Raw genomic sequence first — 21,335 nt, 5'->3', positions numbered from 1 at the left:
GTGAAAAGTATTTTTACAAGTATAATGTGTGGAACAAAAAAATAATTTACACGTATAGAGTATTCACAAGTATTTCTTTTGTTATAAACATTATTGGTATCGAATCAAATTCCAAGCGGTAAATCAAGTGGACGTGCGGCCCAAGTATAGTCGCCTAGACACAAACTCCCTTTCAAATCGTTTGGGCAACCTTAGTGAAATGGCCAGGTGGGGGAGGACGAACACGAGAGGAAAAATCCATTTTGGCATGAGCTACTCCCACATTGTGGTTTATGCCCATTTGCAAGCACTTCTGGATTCAAAAACCCGTCATGAACGTTGTCCCCTTCCTAGACACCATTCCACATAGGCTATACTTACTAAGATGAAAAAGTTCATAAGTGTGAAGACAGTTCAACAAGTGTTAATAAAGGCCGCCCTCAACCTTAAGGGACCTGAGCTAGGTACCAATAAGGGGTTTAGGCCAATATTAACAAAAGAGACTTCACCTATTCCTCTCAATTTACAACCTACAATTAAAATTCGTGTTCAATAATATAAATAACATCCTAGTTAATTTAAACTAAGTTTCAAACAATTTTTAAACAACAAATATATACAATAAATGACACAATTTAGCAAGTGATTTTTCAATCCCCGGCAACGGCGCCAAAAATTGACGTGCCTGAGAGCAAGCGCGTAATTTAACCCTGAAATGTCGTTAGTAGTATAAGTAAGTAGGGATCGTTCTATCCGGGGATTGAGGGTACACTTGTAATTGTGAAACAAATAAAGAAAAGTATTATTTACAAAAATAAAATAAAGAATATAAATATATACAATTGTATAAACAAATAAAGAATTAAAATAATAAAGTATTATTTACAAAAATAAAATAAAGAATAGAAATATATACAAGTAACAAAATAAAAAGGGAGGGGGTTTAAGAATTATAGAATTGAAAATTAAGATAAATAAAATAAAGAAAATGTAAAAACATATATACAAGGGTGAATCGCAAGGAACAAAGATCAAAACCACATCCATATGCAAGAAATCCAATTACAATTCCTATAGTTGATTTTAAATGTCATGAGAGAGGAGTTGATCATGTGAAACATTCGAAAGCAAATGAATTCCCATTTTTTACTTTTCAATGCTAATTAACCTAAGCGAAAGCACCTAGATTAATCCTATTAAACATGCAATCAAACCCTAGAAAGCTAGTCAATCATGTCATGTTTAACGCATTACACATAGAGAAAGGCTATCAACTCAAGTGTACAACTTAGTATGGAAAAGTCCACCTAATTGCAATCCTCTTTAATTAAATTCGGTCTTTGCACAAAACCTTTACTACTTTGATTCAAGTTTACACAAAACGAAAAGTCGATTTCATGTTCTTAAACCTAGCACCAATTATATCAAAACCCTAAGTGTTTGCAACCACATAAGATTAAAATACAAAAGTTTTCTATCATGCAAATTTAATTAAACAAACCCACATAAGCAACATAAAAATCAACATATAGAAATCACAACTTTATTTCAAAACATATAAACGGGCTTTAAACTTTGCCCTTAACATTATTTGTTAACTAGAATTCATAGTCTTACAAAATCAAACAAAGAAAACAAGAGAAAGGATATAATACACCTTGAAAGATGAATGATAAAGCCTTGAGACGAAGAACTTGAAGATCCTTGAAAGCAAGCAATCTTCTAGGGACGACACAAGGGTGGATGGCGGTTAGGAAATTGATGTATTGCATGGCTTCTCTTTCTTCTCTTTACTTGAAAATGCAAAACTAAGAACTAGAGAATGGAAAAGAAATATGGAGAGGAAATGGAGAGATAAAGAAGATGAAATGGATGAAGGAATTTGTGGGAAAATGGAGAGGAAATGGTGAGACAAGAAGATGAAATGGATGAAGGAATTGGTTTAGGAAAATGGAAAGGAAATGGAGAGACAAAGAAGATGAGATGGATGAAGGAATTTTTGTAGGGAAATGGTGACTAAGGAAAATGGAGAGGAAATGGTGAGACAAGGAGATGAAATGGATGAAGGAATGTCTTGAGAGTGAGAGGAGAAGTGTATTTATAGCCCAAAAAATGATGAATGGAGGGTGGAGATGAACATAAATGAAAGGCTAGATATGTTAGACAAATTTGTAAAAAATATCTTCCCACTTGTTTATCACTTGTTCAACTTGAATTGATTTTCATCCTCAAGATTTTCCACTTGCTTGCAACTTTGATTTTCCTCCTCAAGATTTTCCACTTGCTTGCAACTTTGATTTTCCTCCTCAAGATTTTCCACTTGCTTGCAACTTTGATTTTCCTCCTCAAAATTTTCCATTAGCTTGGAGGTCCTAAAAATAGAAACTAATAAGAAAAATAGAAACTTTCCTAAAATGAAAAATGGCAACTTACTAAAAATGATAAATAGAAACTACAAAAATATAAACTTTCTACAAATAGGAACTTTCCCAATCAAAGAATGGAAACTTTCCTAAACAGGATTTTAATAAGGAAATAACGTAAGAAATGTAGGGAAATGCAGTTAAAACGTCGCATTAAAATGCTCCTATCAAATTCCCCCACACTTAGCTTTTGCTAGTCCCTTAGCAAAATCACACTAAGACACACACTAAGACTCAACGAAAATTAAAGACTCTACAAAAACAATGACTCTATTGCCCTTCAACTTTTTGTCTCAGAAATCTCCTACTTTCACAACATCAAGATTAGCACTCAACCAAGAATCAATATGTAGATATTCAAGAGTTAATTAAAACATATAATCCACACATACACAAGTAGGACTTGGTTGTAATAATGGTGATGGTTTCTGTGAATCATGCTTCGAACAAGTATGATTCATATCCTCACAAGGTATATCCACTCTTTCTTCTCTCAGAATTCAAGACCATGCTTAAAAGCTTATAATCACTCAATTATATGTGAGAGAAAATATTTTGAGGCAATCAAATAGCTCACATATATAAGAAACGAAAAGCACTTTGTGAATATAATTTTTTTGAAAAGATCTCATGAAGGATATCAACTACTTGCACGGATGGACCCAAGCCATAGGTTCAACTCTTGTAACTCATCTCCACAAATCAAAGGCTGTCCCATCTTAAGGATCAAGAAGGTCTTATTAAGGGTTGTAATGGGGCCAAGGCTCAAGGTTTTAAGAAACGAAAGGTAAGGAATTTCACAAAGTGTCCTAAAAACCTAGCAGAGCTTATGTAGATGTAGAGACTTATTCTAGAAATCCACCAAGATATATCAAAACGTCACATCCCATAGAGGTTTTATGAAAGGGCCTAATGTCTTCATGTTGGGCCAAATCTTCACTCTAAACTTCCCTCGAACTAGTGAATTGGACAAAGACCAAATTTTCCAATAGTGGGTCTTCAATTCAAAACAAACTCCAAACTCACCAAGTATGGAGGACTAAAATCCATATACATTTTTTTTTTTCTTTCTTTTCATTTTCTAGCCGTACACATTTTTTTTCTTTTTCATTTCTTTTTCACGGCTTTCACATAAATTTTTTTTTTTTTTTTTCATGGACAAGTCTACCCCCACACTTGAACTTTCACCTCTTCTCAATGCCAAATCCTCAAGTAAAGTCCCAAAATATAGCTCCGCTAAGTTTTTAGAACAAAGGGTAGGAGTGTAGCTATACTAAGGTTCAGGGTTAAGGATTTAAGGGTGATGAAAGAAAAGGCTTAATGTAAGCTCAAAGGGGTTTATCTAAGGGAGTCCCACGACGGGCACAAATAGGGACACATGCTTATTTAGCAATGGTGGTAATTCCTAGGTTGCCTCTATCCTTTCCAGAATCAGGGCCATGTATTGATATAACGTTTCAACAAGCACAAGAGTGAATTCTAGCATTCTCTAGTCCATTAAACTTAATCTATGGCAAGCAATCAATCAAGATGAAAGAATAATGAGATCATCAAAACATCGCCAAGAAATTAAGAATATGTTTTTCATTTATCACTCCAAGAAAAAGGGACATGGCTCAAATATCTCACATGGGCTTTTATGAATCAAAACTCATCCTAACATGCTCATTTTCTGTACCAAAGTTTCGAAATCCATATCCACTACAAGGCACACATTTTTCATATATCTCAATTAACCAAAGAATACCATGTTTAAAAATCATCTCAATTTTGTGATCCTCTTTTAATCATGATTTCAGAGATATAGAATCATCCTAGACAGTTGAAAGGGCATCCTAAGACTCAAAAACAAAAACAAAAGTAACAAATTTTTTTTAAAATTTTTGACATTTTTTGATTTTTTTTGTATTTTTTCAATATATATGACTCAAGATAAAAGTATAAATCCCTTCCCCCACACTTAAATATTGCATTGTCCTCAATGTAATCAATTATTAGCATGCAATGAGACACTTAAGCATATAGGGATGAAATTTACGAAAAACAAATCCTAAAATAAAAACAATAGAGAAAAATTGAAAAATAAAAAGAAATAGGGAAAGAGAAAGCAAATCTGATTATATTCTGAATTGGGTTGCCTCCCAAGTAGCGCTTGTATTTTACGTCTTGCAGCCAGACGGTACCTACATTAAATAAAGTTAGTAACTATAATTAACAAAGAAATACAAAATAAAAACAAGTATAACTATTAATTACAAACTACAAGTATAATTAACAAGTATATTGTACAAAAGACACAAGTTAAGTACAAGTGAGTATAAAACGTGAAAAGTATTTTTACAAGTATAATGTGTGGAACAAAAAAATAATTTACACGTATAGAGTATTCACAAGTATTTCTTTTGTTATAAACATTATTGGTATCGAATCAAATTCCAAGCGGTAAATCAAGTGGACGTGCGGCCCAAGTATAGTCGCCTAGACACAAACTCCCTTTCAAATCGTTTGGGCAACCTTAGTGAAATGGCCAGGTGGGGAGGACGAACACGAGAGGAAAAATCCATTTTGGCATGAGCTACTCCCACATTGTGGTTTATGCCCATTTGCAAGCACTTCTGGATTCAAAAACCCGTCATGAACGTTGTCCCCTTCCTAGACACCATTCCACATAGGCTATACTTACTAAGATGAAAAAGTTCATAAGTGTGAAGACAGTTCAACAAGTGTTAATAAAGGCCGCCCTCAACCTTAAGGGACCTGAGCTAGGTACCAATAAGGGGTTTAGGCCAATATTAACAAAAGAGACTTCACCTATTCCTCTCAATTTACAACCTACAATTAAAATTCGTGTTCAATAATATAAATAACATCCTAGTTAATTTAAACTAAGTTTCAAACAATTTTTAAACAACAAATATATACAATAAATGACACAATTTAGCAAGTGATTTTTCAATCCCCGGCAACGGCGCCAAAAATTGACGTGCCTGAGAGCAAGCGCGTAATTTAACCCTGAAATGTCGTTAGTAGTATAAGTAAGTAGGGATCGTTCTATCCGGGGATTGAGGGTACACTTGTAATTGTGAAACAAATAAAGAAAAGTATTATTTACAAAAATAAAATAAAGAATATAAATATATACAATTGTATAAACAAATAAAGAATTAAAATAATAAAGTATTATTTACAAAAATAAAATAAAGAATAGAAATATATACAAGTAACAAAATAAAAAGGGAGGGGGTTTAAGAATTATAGAATTGAAAATTAAGATAAATAAAATAAAGAAAATGTAAAAACATATATACAAGGGTGAATCGCAAGGAACAAAGATCAAAACCACATCCATATGCAAGAAATCCAATTACAATTCCTATAGTTGATTTTAAATGTCATGAGAGAGGAGTTGATCATGTGAAACATTCGAAAGCAAATGAATTCCCATTTTTTACTTTTCAATGCTAATTAACCTAAGCGAAAGCACCTAGATTAATCCTATTAAACATGCAATCAAACCCTAGAAAGCTAGTCAATCATGTCATGTTTAACGCATTACACATAGAGAAAGGCTATCAACTCAAGTGTACAACTTAGTATGGAAAAGTCCACCTAATTGCAATCCTCTTTAATTAAATTCGGTCTTTGCACAAAACCTTTACTACTTTGATTCAAGTTTACACAAAACGAAAAGTCGATTTCATGTTCTTAAACCTAGCACCAATTATATCAAAACCCTAAGTGTTTGCAACCACATAAGATTAAAATACAAAAGTTTTCTATCATGCAAATTTAATTAAACAAACCCACATAAGCAACATAAAAATCAACATATAGAAATCACAACTTTATTTCAAAACATATAAACGGGCTTTAAACTTTGCCCTTAACATTATTTGTTAACTAGAATTCATAGTCTTACAAAATCAAACAAAGAAAACAAGAGAAAGGATATAATACACCTTGAAAGATGAATGATAAAGCCTTGAGACGAAGAACTTGAAGATCCTTGAAAGCAAGCAATCTTCTAGGGACGACACAAGGGTGGATGGCGGTTAGGAAATTGATGTATTGCATGGCTTCTCTTTCTTCTCTTTACTTGAAAATGCAAAACTAAGAACTAGAGAATGGAAAAGAAATATGGAGAGGAAATGGAGAGATAAAGAAGATGAAATGGATGAAGGAATTTGTGGGAAAATGGAGAGGAAATGGTGAGACAAGAAGATGAAATGGATGAAGGAATTGGTTTAGGAAAATGGAAAGGAAATGGAGAGACAAAGAAGATGAGATGGATGAAGGAATTTTTGTAGGGAAATGGTGACTAAGGAAAATGGAGAGGAAATGGTGAGACAAGGAGATGAAATGGATGAAGGAATGTCTTGAGAGTGAGAGGAGAAGTGTATTTATAGCCCAAAAAATGATGAATGGAGGGTGGAGATGAACATAAATGAAAGGCTAGATATGTTAGACAAATTTGTAAAAAATATCTTCCCACTTGTTTATCACTTGTTCAACTTGAATTGATTTTCATCCTCAAGATTTTCCACTTGCTTGCAACTTTGATTTTCCTCCTCAAGATTTTCCACTTGCTTGCAACTTTGATTTTCCTCCTCAAGATTTTCCACTTGCTTGCAACTTTGATTTTCCTCCTCAAAATTTTCCATTAGCTTGGAGGTCCTAAAAATAGAAACTAATAAGAAAAATAGAAACTTTCCTAAAATGAAAAATGGCAACTTACTAAAAATGATAAATAGAAACTACAAAAATATAAACTTTCTACAAATAGGAACTTTCCCAATCAAAGAATGGAAACTTTCCTAAACAGGATTTTAATAAGGAAATAACGTAAGAAATGTAGGGAAATGCAGTTAAAACGTCGCATTAAAATGCTCCTATCACCAACCAAAATCCTCATTGGTTGTTTCTAAGGCCCCTCGCTCATTCTGCAAAGCCTGTTCCTTCGGGAAATTAGGACCGAGACCTTCCTATGCAAAGGATCCTAAAATACTCATTCTGTTCTTACAAAGAATCCAAGGGGATATCTGTGGACCAATTCAACCATCATGCAGACCTTTTAAATATTTTATGGTATTGGTTGATGCGTCTACACGCTGGTCATATGTCGCACTATTGTCCACTCGAAATGCTGCTTATGCTAAACTCCTCACCTAGATTATCCGTCTACGGGCTCACTACCCTGACCATCCTATTAAGTCAATTCGACTTGATAATGCTGGGGAGTTTACATCGAAAACGTTCGATGAATATTGCATGTCACTGGGGATTGATGTAGAGCATCCAGTTCCCCATTTTCATAACCAAAATAGTCTCGCAAAAGCCGTTATCAAACGACTACAGATGATAGCACGAAAATTGATTATGCGCACCAATCTCCCTGTTTCTACTTGGGGATATGCAATATTGCATGCAGCGACGCTAATTCGTCTATGACCCACTGCAACCCAATCTTACTCTGCGTTACAGCTAGTGACTGGATACGAGCCTGATATCTCGCACTTACGAATTTTTAGGTGTGCCATTTATGTGCCTATTACGCCACCACAGAGTACTAAGATGGGTCCACAACGACAAATGGGCATTTATGTTGGATATGAATCTCCAACTATCGTCCGCTATCTTGAACCCTTAACAGACGATTTCTTTACCGCTAGATTTGTGGATTGTCACTTTGATGAGACAGTCTTCCCATTGTTAGGGGGAGATAAGAACACAGATGTTCAACAAGAACTACATGAATTGTCGTGGTCCGTCCCCACTATATCTCATCTCGATCCCCATACCGCATAGTCCGAACTTGAAGTGCGAAGAATAATCGAGCTTCAGAATGTAGCAGACACTCTGCCTGATGAGTTTTCTGATGTTGCCTAAGTGACGAGATCACACATACCTGCTGAAAAAGTGCCTGCAAGGATCGATGTCTCGAATAATTGACATAACGCCATAATTGTGACACTAGGAGATGATGCCATTGCCCAGAATGGCAATGATGTGGCATCTATGGCCGCAGGTCCAGCAAGGAAGCGCAGTAGACCAATTTGTTCGAAGGAGTCTCACCGTAGAAAGAGAGCGAATGAGGCACAAACAAATCCTTTGATCATCGATACTCAAAATCCGTCTCATGAGAATGTTCCGGATTATGGTTATGTCCAAGAGACATCATTGGGGGACGCCTCAATGTCAGAACCTATCCTTAAGAACATAGAGATCTCTTTGAATTACACTAGTGTACATGGGACGTGGGAAAGAAGCACCATCATCATTGATGATGTATTCGCGTATTCAGTGGCGCGTGAGATTATTGAGACCGATGACATCAAACCACGCTCCGTTGATGAATGCCAACGTAGACCTGATTGGCCAAAATGGAAAGATGCGATCCAGGCAGAATTTGATTCTCTAGCGAAAAGAAAGGTATTTGGCAAAGTTGTACCAATACCGACCTACACCAAACCAGTTGGTCACAAATGGGTATTCGTTAGAAAGCGTAATCCAAGGTTACGGGTGTAACGCCCCAAACCGCACCTCACCAGTTTGGGCACGTCACAGTGCCGCGGGGCTCTAAAATATAAACCGAAAGCTCGATTCACATTCTAGAGGACCGCTAGGCATTTTGTTAGAAAACTTTTTGCAAAACACAGCGGAAGCTACCAATATTTTTGAGGTGAAAATCCTTGAATCGTTAGATTCAATTTGTTCGTCTAGACTTGAACTGAATGCTCACTCAAGAGGTACAAAATTTAAGGAATAAGAATTTAGCTAGATTTGACCCAAGAATAGTTTCACACAAGTTCCGGGACACTAAGTTTGAGAAATGGAAATCAGAATAAAGCCCAGAAGGTGGTTTACCAAACTTGTTCTGCACGCCCAGCTCTGTTCGCCATTGTCCCTTCACCAGTGCACAGTACCTGCATCCATACTGTTGTAAGGGGTGAGCTTTCGTCCTCGCTGCTCAACAGGAACTCTACCTCAACTAGACTCAAAACCAATAAACAAATATTTGGGCTGCCCAGTATGAAAACATATTTAAACCAAATATTTAAAAGAACGACAAATTTTAATGTTTTTCAACTTGAAAACCGATGCATGATGCTTAAATAAATACGGCGCCAATACCAAGTATTACCTGATGGCCGGTCCCATAGACCCACTACACGACCTTACCTCAAATTAATTTATCACCAGGTATGCGTAGCGAGAGCGTCCACTACCTAGCTACACACACGTACCGGGCCCGTTATTACGATCGGAATACCCGAACGACCGGCGTAACTAACCCTCCGGAGGTTAAGGGGATCGAACCCAAGGAAGTCAGAGCCACCCTTCGCTCTTAAGCCATCACACATTTTCTCACGGATTGGTTAGTATGCATTGCATTTTACATAACCAACCCATACCACTTATCATGCATCACATTAATAAAATATAAAAGAAAATCACCAACCGAGGAGAGTCCTGAATCCCTACCTGGATTCCGACGCTTTCTCTCACGTACTCCGAGAGTCACGAACCTTTTGTTCCTCGGGTAACTGGAGTCCTAAATTGCGACATTTCGATAGTTAATATCTTTTGAACAATTATATTAAATCTCGACAACTTTCCTGGTTTGACCAGGAGTTGACCTGTTTGACCATTGTTTGACCAACCGTAATAGGTTCGATAATTAACCCAAATTACCGAACATTTTACTTGAAATTACGTTATCGACCAATTACGACTATGTCGAAGTAAATCAAGCAACGACTTAATTTCAAACATATTAGGTGTACCCGAAATTTACTAAAGTCACCCAACATATTAATTCCTTTTCTTTACTTGTTATCATTTCACATCATGCTTATGCAAACCAACGTTATAACAATTCCCAATTTCGTCAACAATTAAGTTGGAGTATACTTAGCAATTTCGTCACATAGTAATTAGAATTACTATCGACACCCAACCAACCTCGTTCCATTCTGACTAAGGTGTGCCCCAAAATACTAAGGACACCCCAGGTCAGACTTGACCATTTTCACTCTTCACAACCATTTCATTAATCATAACAAAACTCAATCCACAATTGCAAAAGCAGCAACAAATTCCACAACTTAGTCAAACTTACTTCCTAATTCAAAAATAAACTCCAAACACCCAGATTAGGACAAACTGACCAAATCGATAACCATAGGAGCTCCAATTTCAACTAAGGTAAACCAAACTCATTTCAATAGCTTCTGATTCAAGGTTGGGATTATACCTTGGAAAATCATAAATCAACTTCAATCGATCCAAACTCAGTCCCCAGAACTCACTGCCAAGACTGGAATGGTGATGAACTGATGATTTTCACACCAATAACCCAGCAAGCCTCTTGATTTCTGGTCCACAAACACAGCCAAGATGAAAACCAAGCCCGGCATGACCGGAAAAACTACCGGCGTCAAGGAACATGGCAGACTCGAATCCAAACCCAGAAACGAAATCGTTAACACGCAATCAAATTCAAAATCTAATTATACTGGGGTGTAAAGCTTGACGAGGAGAGGAAGTTTCATACCACAGACGGCCCAAACGGTGGCCGGAGTCACCGGAAACTGCAGAACTCGCCGGAGGTTCTTCAAGCTTTAAATCTTCGATTCTTCGTTCCCAGTCGCTGCATGTATGATCTGGAACCATAGGGACTTAGGCGACACCGAGAAGAAGCTTCTGGTGGCTGCTCGCCGTCGTGGGGTGGCCGGACGTGGAAGTTCCAATCGGGTCACTTGCCGGGTCGCTGCGTTAGGGTCAGAGCTCCCAACTCTCTCTCTCTCTCGTTTTCTGATTCAATCTCTGTCCTTGATCTGATCAAGGGCTTTATATACCTCAACCAAAATTATAATCAAGGGCCAGGATGAAGCGGTGGATAGATCAACGGCCAGGATTGCACCGCAGAAAATCCTATTTCTTTAATTTATTTTCTAAAATTCCACAACTTCGGAAAATAGCTATAAATAGCTTGAGTATCTGAAAAATTCCCCGAAAATGTCCACGAACTCGTTGTGACGTGTACTTTATTATCCAACTCCTAAATTGAGGATTTCACTTTATGAAAATTTCTGAAAATTTCCTCGAGCATCTTGACCTTTATCGAGATCGTTGAATAATTTCTCGTACGATCTCCGCTAGGCTCGATATATTTTTCCGGGGCTCACAGTGGGTGGCCAAGAGGGCCTACTTGGAGACTTGGGATCTCAGCAGGAAATGCGAAGGTTGCTTAAAGCCGGCCGGTCAATAGGTGGAAGATAATCCACTAGTTTTGTTATGATATGAGTAGGCTTATAATAGGGAATACTCTAACCCTGGGAATCGAGGCCTGGCCATCCTTCGTTTTCGGTTGACGTTTTGGTAAGAGAAACGAGATTGTAAGATACAAAGATCGCCTTGTTGCGCAAGGCTTTTCACAAAGCCCTGGAATTAACTACGAGGAGACCTATTCTCCCGTAATGAACGTCATAACGTTCCGCTACCTTGTTAGTTTGGTAGTTTCTGAAAAACTAAACATGCAGCTTATGGATGTGGTTACTGCGTATCTATATGAGGATCTAGATACGGAAATATACATGAAGGTCCCAGATGGACTTCAGATACCGAAATCAAGTGGCTCTAAACCATGGAGCGCGTTTGATATAAGATTGAAATGCTCACTATATGGATTAAAGAAATCCGGACGGATGTGGTATAACTGTCTAAGTGACTACTTGATTGGTAAAGGATATGTCAGCAATGAACTATGCCCATGTGTGTTCATAAAAAGGACAAGTTCCGGATTTGCAATAGTAGCGGTTTATGTCAATGACATGAACATAATTGGCACCCTTAAAGAGTTAAGGAAAACCGCTAAACACTTGAAATCCGAGTTTGAGATGAAAGATTTTTGGAAAACATGGTTTTGCCTCGGTTTGGAACTTGAGCACCGTAGAGATGGTATCCTGATTCATCAATCAGCTTATACCCAAAAGATGCTTAGGCGTTTCAACACTGACAAGATTAAGCCTTCAAGCACCCTAATGGTCGTTCATAGTCTTGATCCAAAGAAGGATCCATTCCGTCCAAAAGATGACGACGAAGAAGTGCTAGAGGCAGAAGTGCCATACCTAAGTGCAATAGGCGCATTATTGTACTTAGCACAATGCACAAGACCAGACATCTCATTCGCTGTGAACTTGCTAGCTAGATATAGCTATGCGCCAACATGACGCCATTGGACTGGTGTTAAAGATATCTTTCGATACCTTAGTGGTACGATTGATATGAGCTTGTTCTATCCCTACAGAGAAAAAATGGATTCAGACCCATCAAGTTCCAGGGACGCCATAAATGGAGGACTAAGTCCCCTCTCCTCGTCCCAACCTCTCCCCGTCCCAAAATGATATAAGTGTTTTGTAAGGTTTTGCTGATACTGGGTACCTCTCTGACCCACACAAAGGTCACTTCCAAACTGATTATGTTTTCACCATGAGAAAGACCGCGATATCTTGGAGGTCTACAAAGCAGACCTTAGTCGCTACCTCTTCGAATCATGCAAATATTATTGCTCTTCACGAAGCAGTTCATGAATGTATATGGCTTCGATCCATAGTTACGCATGTTCGAAGCAATTGTGGTCTGAAGTCTACCACAGATGAGCGAACAAGCATCTATGAGGGTAATGCTGCTTGCATTGAACAAATGAAGCAAGGCTACATCAAAGGCGACAACACCAAGCATATATCGCCCAAATTCTTTTACAATCAGCAACTACAGAAGCTCCTTAAGATCAAAGTAAACTAGGTTCTATCTGAGGATAATGTGGCAGACTTGTTTACTAAGTCATTGCCCAAATCCACGTTCGAGAAACATGTGGTAAAGATTGGCTTGCGGAAATTATCTGAACCCCCATGATCGTAGTCATCAGGGGGAGGCACAGACATCAGGGGGAGATGTCTACATGTTCGTCTCGAAGCATGAAGGGTGTGTTGTGCTCTTTTTCCCCTTCTACAGAGATAATTTTTTGTCCCACTGGGTTTTTGTTACTCGGCAAGGTTTTTAGTGAGGCAACGAGAGAAGCGCCACGTTTGGGCAACACAAGGGGGAATGTTCAAGTAAATCTCTAATTTGTGTTTGGCCCAAACTCTAGATTACTTGACCTAGTGGTAATAGGGTTTAATTAGAAGAATCTAGAAATTATCTTTCCTTGTATGATTAAGACTCTATGGCTTGTAATCCTCTATATAAAGAGGGCCCATATTATCAATGAGAATACACAGTGATTTTCTCTCAATTTCTGATTCCGTAAAACAAATAATAATATAACCAAAAAAATTTGCTCATTTCAACGAAAACTCCAAAAGCGAGCTATATAATTAGCTTGCAAAAGAGAAGAAAAATAATTAGTTGACAAAACAAAATTAGAGTATGCTAATAGCAGCAACAAGGAAAGTTAAAAATTATGACTTAAAAAGGCTTAATTGGTTATTCTCCAGGGGAAGACGTTAGAGTATATTTATGTAATCAATTGTACACAAAGTGGCTACAAAATCACTAATTTCCGAGGGGACAAACCCACTCCAAGACAAATCAAAATTAGATCCTAAAGCAAACTCGGCTAACTTATGTGCTACCTTGTTTGCATTCTTATTAACATAACTAAAATGAGAGCCATGAAGGCTCCCCAAAATCGTGGAAGTATCCTCATATACTCTAACAAAGAGGTATTCACACCCTGCGAGGTAATAGCAGACACAACACTCTGACAATCAAACTCAAAGACAACCGGTGCAAGGCTAAACCTGTCCACCAAATTGCATGCATGCAGCCCGGCAAGCCAAAGCTTCCACAGTTTTCAGGTTTAATACCCACCGCACCTTAGAGCAAACACCACCTACCACTGTGCCCGAATTATTCATAAGCACAACTCCAATACCACCAGAATGGCTCGAAGCATCATAAGCCCCAACACAATTAGCCTTAAGTCAACTCGGCTAGCCACAGAGACTTGAAAAGTAAGAAAAATATTGGTTTCATATATCGTATTAATAAATCACATAAATAGACGAGATATATGCTTCTAATCATGGTGTTAAGTTTATGGTTTAGGGTAACTACGTACTACGTACTTATGGCTAGCCGTTGATACAAGAAAGAAATTGAGCTTAAGCAAAGATCGATTCGTTGCCGAATTCCATTGCAATAGTTGATTACGTACTTCTCTTCACTAATTAATTAACAACCTAACTAACTAACTAATAGACTCTTCAAGTAGTCATGTATGAATGCAGATATTCAAACCCTAATTACATCTGTAACCGTTGTGAACATTGAGAGTTAGGACTTAGGTACGTATAACTTAGTGGTGTTGATTTGTTGCGGGTACGTTGTTTCTCTTTTTCTAACTATATGTATATGATTGGAGATGCGTGTGCATGCCTGCATATACATAGCTAGCTTAGCCAGTAGAGCCAGAAGAGCTATCACCTTTGTCAATGGTCGTAAGCATCCTTCATCCTTGGGCGCAGTGGCGGAACTTGGAGCACAATCTTGGCGGGGCCAAAAATTAATAGTTTAGTAAATTGGGGCAATGGGGGGGCCATATATATACAAAATTGTTGACTTTATTGGTGTTATACACGGCTGGTTAAGGAAATTTGAAAACATTGGGGGGGCCATGGCCCTCACCCGCCCATATAAGGATCCGCCACTGCTTGGGCGTTCGTGTAGTAGTAGTATATAGACTACACGATCTAGTAAAGCAAAATGTATAACCCTTAATTTGATATATCTATTATGCTCGTTGTTTTACTAGTTTTTGTGATCCTTAAAATTCGAGTTCAAATGAAATGATATGATCCTCATTGCAGAACTCAAGTTTAATTCGAGTTATCTTGTGACAAAATACGAGTTTCTCATGCTCACGACTGACTCACGGACTCAACTGCTCAAGGCTGTGTTATTTTATTTAAAAGCCTAGTTCAATCAATATAAGCTCGATCAGTTCATCTCATAATTTTTGGGACATTTTATTTTATTTTAAAAATACATATATTTTTGTTTTGGGCCGCCCATGGGTGCAAATGCAATCTGTTAAACAAGTTGTTGAGGTTGAACCCAAACCAGTTCCTTTCGGGTCAAACTGACTTTTCTTTGACCCGACCCCACGTGAACCGACTCGATTTTTGGGGTACAAAAACTAGGGCTTCCTTTGATTCCTTCCAAACAAGGCTGATTTTTCAGGTTGTCCTCTCTCGCATCCAAAACTCCCTTCAACTTTCCCTAACCAGAGGTATTCTATTTCTTCCAACCTTTTTTCTCTCTCTAAATTTAATATAATTTATTCAATATTTGTTCTCTTTTCGATTATTATCGATCTAGGGTTTACTCCGTTGATCAATTTTTCGCTCTGTGGTGAAATTTTGTGATTCGTGAACAAGTTTCTGGCTTTAATTCGTCATATCCTTTTATTACCCCCAAATTTTGATGAAAAATTCTTTGTTGCGATTAAGTATTTAATATGAATTATTTGATGTTGAAATTTTTATCCGGAATTGAATAAATGGTTTGTGAATCTGTTCTGTGTACTAGCTTAGTTATTTTGTTAATTTCCGTGCTTGATTTTTTTATATATTTATTTAGTATTTTTATGACCTAATTTTTGGAGATTTTCGATTTTAATTGTCTTGTACTCTCATGGAACTGAAAATTTAGTGATTTGATCATTGATATTGATGTGAAGAATGTTCGAGTCGAAATAGGGCCTAATTAGTTTGGGGTGGATGAGTTGAGCTACTCAAAATATGAGTTCTTTGTGTTAAGTTGAATGGTGTATGGACTTTTACAAGTGATTTATGATTGAACTTTGGTTGCAGAAGCAGAACCAGTAATCATGCCGAAGAACAAGGGAAAGGGAGGAAAGAACAGGAAGAGAGGAAAGAACGAGGCTGATGACGAAAAGCGTGAGCTTGTCTTCAAGGAAGATGGACAGGAGTATGCCCAAGTGCTTCGGATGCTGGGTAATGGTCGGTGCGAAGCCATGTGCATTGATGGAACCAAGCGACTTTGCCATATCCGTGGTAAGATGCACAAGAAGGTTTGGATTGCAGCTGGGGATATCATTCTTGTTGGGCTTCGTGACTATCAGGATGACAAGGCCGATGTGATTCTCAAGTACATGCCTGATGAGGCTAGGCTGCTGAAGGCTTATGGAGAGCTTCCAGAGAATACACGTCTTAACGAGGGTATTACTGGGGGTCTTGATGAGGAGGAGGAAGGTGGTGCTGATGACTACATTGAGTTTGAAGATGAAGATATTGATAAGATTTAAGGTTTGCAGATCGACTCTTTTTCAGTGTTATATGTTAGCTTTACCGATTTGGGGTTGTTGACACCACTATAAGTCAAACTTGGATTGGCAGCTGGTACTTTATGGTTTTGTATTTCCAGATGGGCAACTGGTCATGTTCCATGTAACATCTGTTATTATTAATATATGTATGCTTGTGTTCTTTTATGAATAATGGTTCTGGTTTAGTGCTGCTTTCGTTCTCTTGCCTTATGTTACTTGCAGCATTTATCTATAATGGCCTTCCTGCCTAATTCATCCGAGTTATTTGTGCGAATGGTTGGAGATGGCTATCTTTCAATATTGTTTGTTTCAAAATGAATGAAACCTCTTTTAGCCCTTGTTTTCCTTCTCACCCTGGTATGGGAATGTTGTGCTGCAAATGACTATAGGACTGATACTGTAGTGCCAATTCCTTTTTGAGAGCAAGGCTAATATAAGCAAAGTTGAATGTGAAACTTCTAGTGGGACTATTGGCTAATAGTCTGGTGAGAGACTGTTTGGGGAACTGAATGAAATGGTGATGTAATCTTGCATATGGTGTATCAATGTTTGGCTTGAGAGAAAAATTGGTTTCAGACGTGCTAAGTTGGTTTAAGGCTCTGTTGAGTAGTGGTGAGGCCACATAAGGTGTTTGGGGGACAGCCAGGCTGATGAAGTATATTTTGTAGAGAGTTATAATTTGGTGCAGATGGGGGTTTAGCTCTCTGCTGGTCTTCTGTATAGCTTTTGGGTGTGAATATGGCCGATAGCTGTGCATATCTAGTTTGTGTTGTTTTAGGTTTTCACAGTATCAGATCCATCTGGGGCGATTTACAATTGTACTCGCGGGAAACTCTGGCTGATGCTCTGTTCTCCGTACATTGGTTTTTAACTTGACATGACCTCTGATATCAAAAAACAATTGTTAGAAAGTTCAACATCAAATTCCAATAGAAGGAAATTTAACAGACTTCCCTTTGAACATCAAATTTCTCCAACTGCAACGATTGAGTAACTCTAATGAACTAGATATGAGTAACGAGGAACGTACCATGAACCGTAATCTCCACTCATCTGGAGTGGGAGGTAACAAGCTATGAATCCCAGTCATTCACAACAACCAAAGTGACTTGGTGTCAGCTCATTGCACTTGAGAACTTTTTAATCGCATACTTGAGTCGTCTGTGTGCGTGACTGAGAGTAAGCATGTGATGGGATCAGACTAGTGGAAAGTTAACCATGAAAACAAAGAAATACTCGTCAAATTACTACTGCTATAAAGATATAGTTTGAGTTGTTGGTTTTCTTTCATTAAGCAATGAACATTCTCCAAATCTGTCTTATCACTTCACGTGTAGAATATGCACTTGAGGGAGGGTTAGTTTGATATGCATTGTTTGCGTAACAGATTCATGGAGTTTTACAAAAAGTTGGGTAATCAAGAGTTGCAAAATTCCAGGAAAGTTAAATGACAGTTTTACAGATGGTAAAGAAAAACTGCTGGAATACTTTTGGTTAAAGGTCAGTTTCGTGTGAATTAGAAATTTCTTTAATTTCTTATGAGCTTCCTGTGTATTCTCTTGATTAGCTTCTCTGCTTGTTGGTAGCTTCTCACAGTTTCAATAGATAAGGGGGCTACAGTTTATTTTAAGTCATTAATGTGAATCTGCTATCATGCCATGCATTATTTTCCAGCATCAGCTTGTATGAACTGAGATGGTATAGGTTAATCATGAGTAGGATGGATTATCCTCATGTAGAAGTCAGAAAAACCTTCCCCCATTCTCCCAATGCCTTTAGACCCTGTCTTTCTTGCCAAACACAAGAAGATGGTTTCTAAAAGCAAATCGAATAACTCTGTTCTAACTACTAAGAATGACCAGTCAAAATGTAAATGATCAATTGGGAATTAATACATACATCACTGCGCAACATAATCTGCATTCTGCAGTACTACATTCAGTCTGAAATTGATGTTAATATAATGGATAAACATAACAGAAGGGACAAAGAAAAGAACGTTATGGAAAGGGTCTGGTATTGCTAGGCATATGAAAAGCAAAAACTAGGACATAATATCACCTCTCTGATAGTCTAAACCATGTAATGTCTCTGTCTGACACACTCAAAGCAGCTAGCTAAACCTGGCTGGTCAAATTACCGTAGGTAATCTTGGCTCACTCTGAGGCAAGCATACATAAAGATGGCCAGGACAAAGTAAGCAAGTATCATATCTATCTCAATGTTGCCTGAAGAAAGCGAGCAGAGGATCATAGACTTTCTGACGGGCATTCTCACCCATAACGAAATCATAATGAGCATACTCCTCTATGTATTGTTCGACAAGCTTGTCCTTGTCATGATCATTGAGGTCATTAAGCAAAGTCTTCACATCGTTGACGTCTGAAAGTGCATCTCTCCCTCCATAGCTGAGGAAAAGAGGAATGTCTTTCTGAATGTTTGCCATGTTGTACACTGGAGGAGTAAACGTATTGTAGTGCTGCAGATTTGTGAGTGGAAGAGTGTAATCGAACATTCTTATGGTTCCACTTCTGATCATCTGAGACAAATGTATGGCATTCTTTGTGGCAGTGGATTGTGGTGTATGATTATAGTAAAGATCTAAACTTGAAGGATTTAGGCAACAATTTGGACCTGTTATAGCAGCCAGAAAGTTGGAACAGTCCACGCCCGGTTGTATGCAAATAATGGTCTGCAGAGTTCGTTCTAATGGCGGTAGCGGAGGAAATTCCCGGACACCAACGATGTAGAATTGCTCAGCATAAAATGTTTGAGTAGTAACTCTTATAAACAGTGTGGATATCTGACCCAGATAAGCAATTGGGCTAAGCAAAGCAGCTGATCTCAATGAGTTTCTTAATTTTTGTTGGGACAAGGCAGCTAGTATTGTCAATGTTCCTAAGGAATGGCCAACGTAGTGTGACTTCTGTCCTGTTTGCTTGTTCACATAATTGAACAAAGCAGGAAGATCATAAGCAGCCAACTGTTCCCATGTCCATTCCCAATAAGCAGGATCATTAGTAGTAAGTGATTTGTGTCCACGGCTAGAGTCCGTTCCTCGAGAATTAGCAAGCCATACATCAAACCCTTTGTCAGCCAAGATGAACGCCAAAGCCTGATCCGGTGGATTGAGTAGCCATGATGAAGCATCAATTATAAGCCCATGTTGCAACAAAACAGGCGGCTTCTGATCTGTGGCTGAATTTCTACCAGACCGTCCATAAGGAATTCTCTGCAACCCGAGAATGTAACCATCTTCTGTTGTTACTTGATGTTCTTGGCAAATATAGCCTCGTGTCTCCACAAGTGATTTGCAAATACCATTGTGAATATCATGACCTCTGGTTTGTGCAACTCCTGAAACACAAACTAGAGCCACAAGTAGAATACTAGCTGAAGGGTACTTGGCCATTTTGGAGTAGAATGATATCATTGGTGGTCGATGAATTGATACAACAAGTTTCCACAGCTTTTGCTATTTAAATAGAGGGTCATTGATAAGACAATGTTCATGTTTTTTTTTGAGATAAAGAGCTCATACATTAATGTGTCCCTAGTTCATGGGCAAAGAATAGTACAGAAGACTACTCTATTTTGACAACTGAAAGCTCAGAGTAGTCTATGCTAACCAAAACACCTCGCCCTGTAGGCAATCTATTCTACCTGACTCCAAATGCCGAGCACGCCATTGTGTACGTTGAAACCAAATACTTCTACAAAGGCTCATAGAGGAGGTCCCACTAGCATAGACAAGACAAACCCGATCGAGTTAAAAGTGATCGAGGTTTGTCACCTAACTAGCAACTAGAACAAAAAAAAACAAACACAAACAAATGCCTAGATCGGGCTGAAGCCCACTATCTCCCACAAAGGGAAAAAAAAAAACAGCTGCAAATAAAAAACATAGCCCCAGCCCAACTAAGTCTGGCCCAGAAAGGCCCAGTCCCAGCGCCCAATCACAGCTCCCTGACAAAGCTCCCCGCCGCAAAGCCTAGCCACCATGGAGAAGAACCACCAGCCGCCGCTGCCGACGAAGCAACAAAACCCGTGAGCCAGCCTGGCCACCATTATGCCGGCACAACTCCTCCAACAGAGAAGCTCACCGTTTACAAAGAATCGAAAGAGCATCTTGTCCACCGATCCGCGCCGTCGCCACCACCACCCCGCTAGCGCCGCACCCGTAGCTGCGAAGCCCATCAAAGCGGAGGTCAGATCACCCGACAGGGCAACCCAACCTAGACAATGTTCATGTTATTTTATGATTAGGATTCTAATTATAATTATAATTTGACTTTAATTAGGATTAGATAATTTGGATTATAATTAGCCTTACCATCTATATTTAGGAAACATGTTCAACTTTGCATCGTGTGAATTAGAAAACTACATCAACATTGGATTTCGCCGCTGCCACGATTCCATATTGAAAACAAGAATTACCTTGATTCTTTCAAATTTCAGACAAGGAAGTGATCCAAGTATGCAACCCAAAATAGGTTCATTCCAGAGAATTATACTTGGTACTTGGTTTTATTTATTTATTTATTATTAATATACTTGGTGCTTCGTTGATACTGTTT

General features: G+C 38.2%; 2 protein-coding genes across 2 annotated transcripts; one reads left to right on the top strand and one right to left on the bottom strand.

The window, feature by feature from the left end:
• The first annotated feature begins 15,549 nt into the window (after positions 1-15,549).
• On the top strand, positions 15,550-16,955 carry LOC112187560 (eukaryotic translation initiation factor 1A). Its single transcript, XM_024326407.2, has 2 exons — positions 15,550-15,696; positions 16,280-16,955. Exon 2 carries the CDS (start codon positions 16,297-16,299, stop codon positions 16,732-16,734), a length of 438 nt encoding a protein of 145 aa, XP_024182175.1. The 5' UTR covers positions 15,550-15,696; positions 16,280-16,296; the 3' UTR covers positions 16,735-16,955.
• A 1,676-nt stretch (positions 16,956-18,631) lies between these two features.
• Positions 18,632-21,014, bottom strand: LOC112187559 (triacylglycerol lipase 2). Its single transcript, XM_024326406.2, has 2 exons — positions 18,879-21,014; positions 18,632-18,846 (listed from the first exon to the last, which is right to left on the bottom strand). Exon 1 carries the CDS (start codon positions 20,186-20,188, stop codon positions 18,974-18,976), a length of 1,215 nt encoding a protein of 404 aa, XP_024182174.1. The 5' UTR covers positions 20,189-21,014; the 3' UTR covers positions 18,632-18,846; positions 18,879-18,973.
• Between the last annotated feature and the right edge of the window lie 321 nt (positions 21,015-21,335).

Source organism: Rosa chinensis, chromosome 2, assembly GCF_002994745.2.
Source record: "Rosa chinensis cultivar Old Blush chromosome 2, RchiOBHm-V2, whole genome shotgun sequence".
NCBI lineage: Eukaryota > Viridiplantae > Streptophyta > Magnoliopsida > Rosales > Rosaceae > Rosa > Rosa chinensis.
Note: the sequence above shows the minus strand (reverse complement) of the source record. Positions and strands in the feature narration are given on the sequence as shown.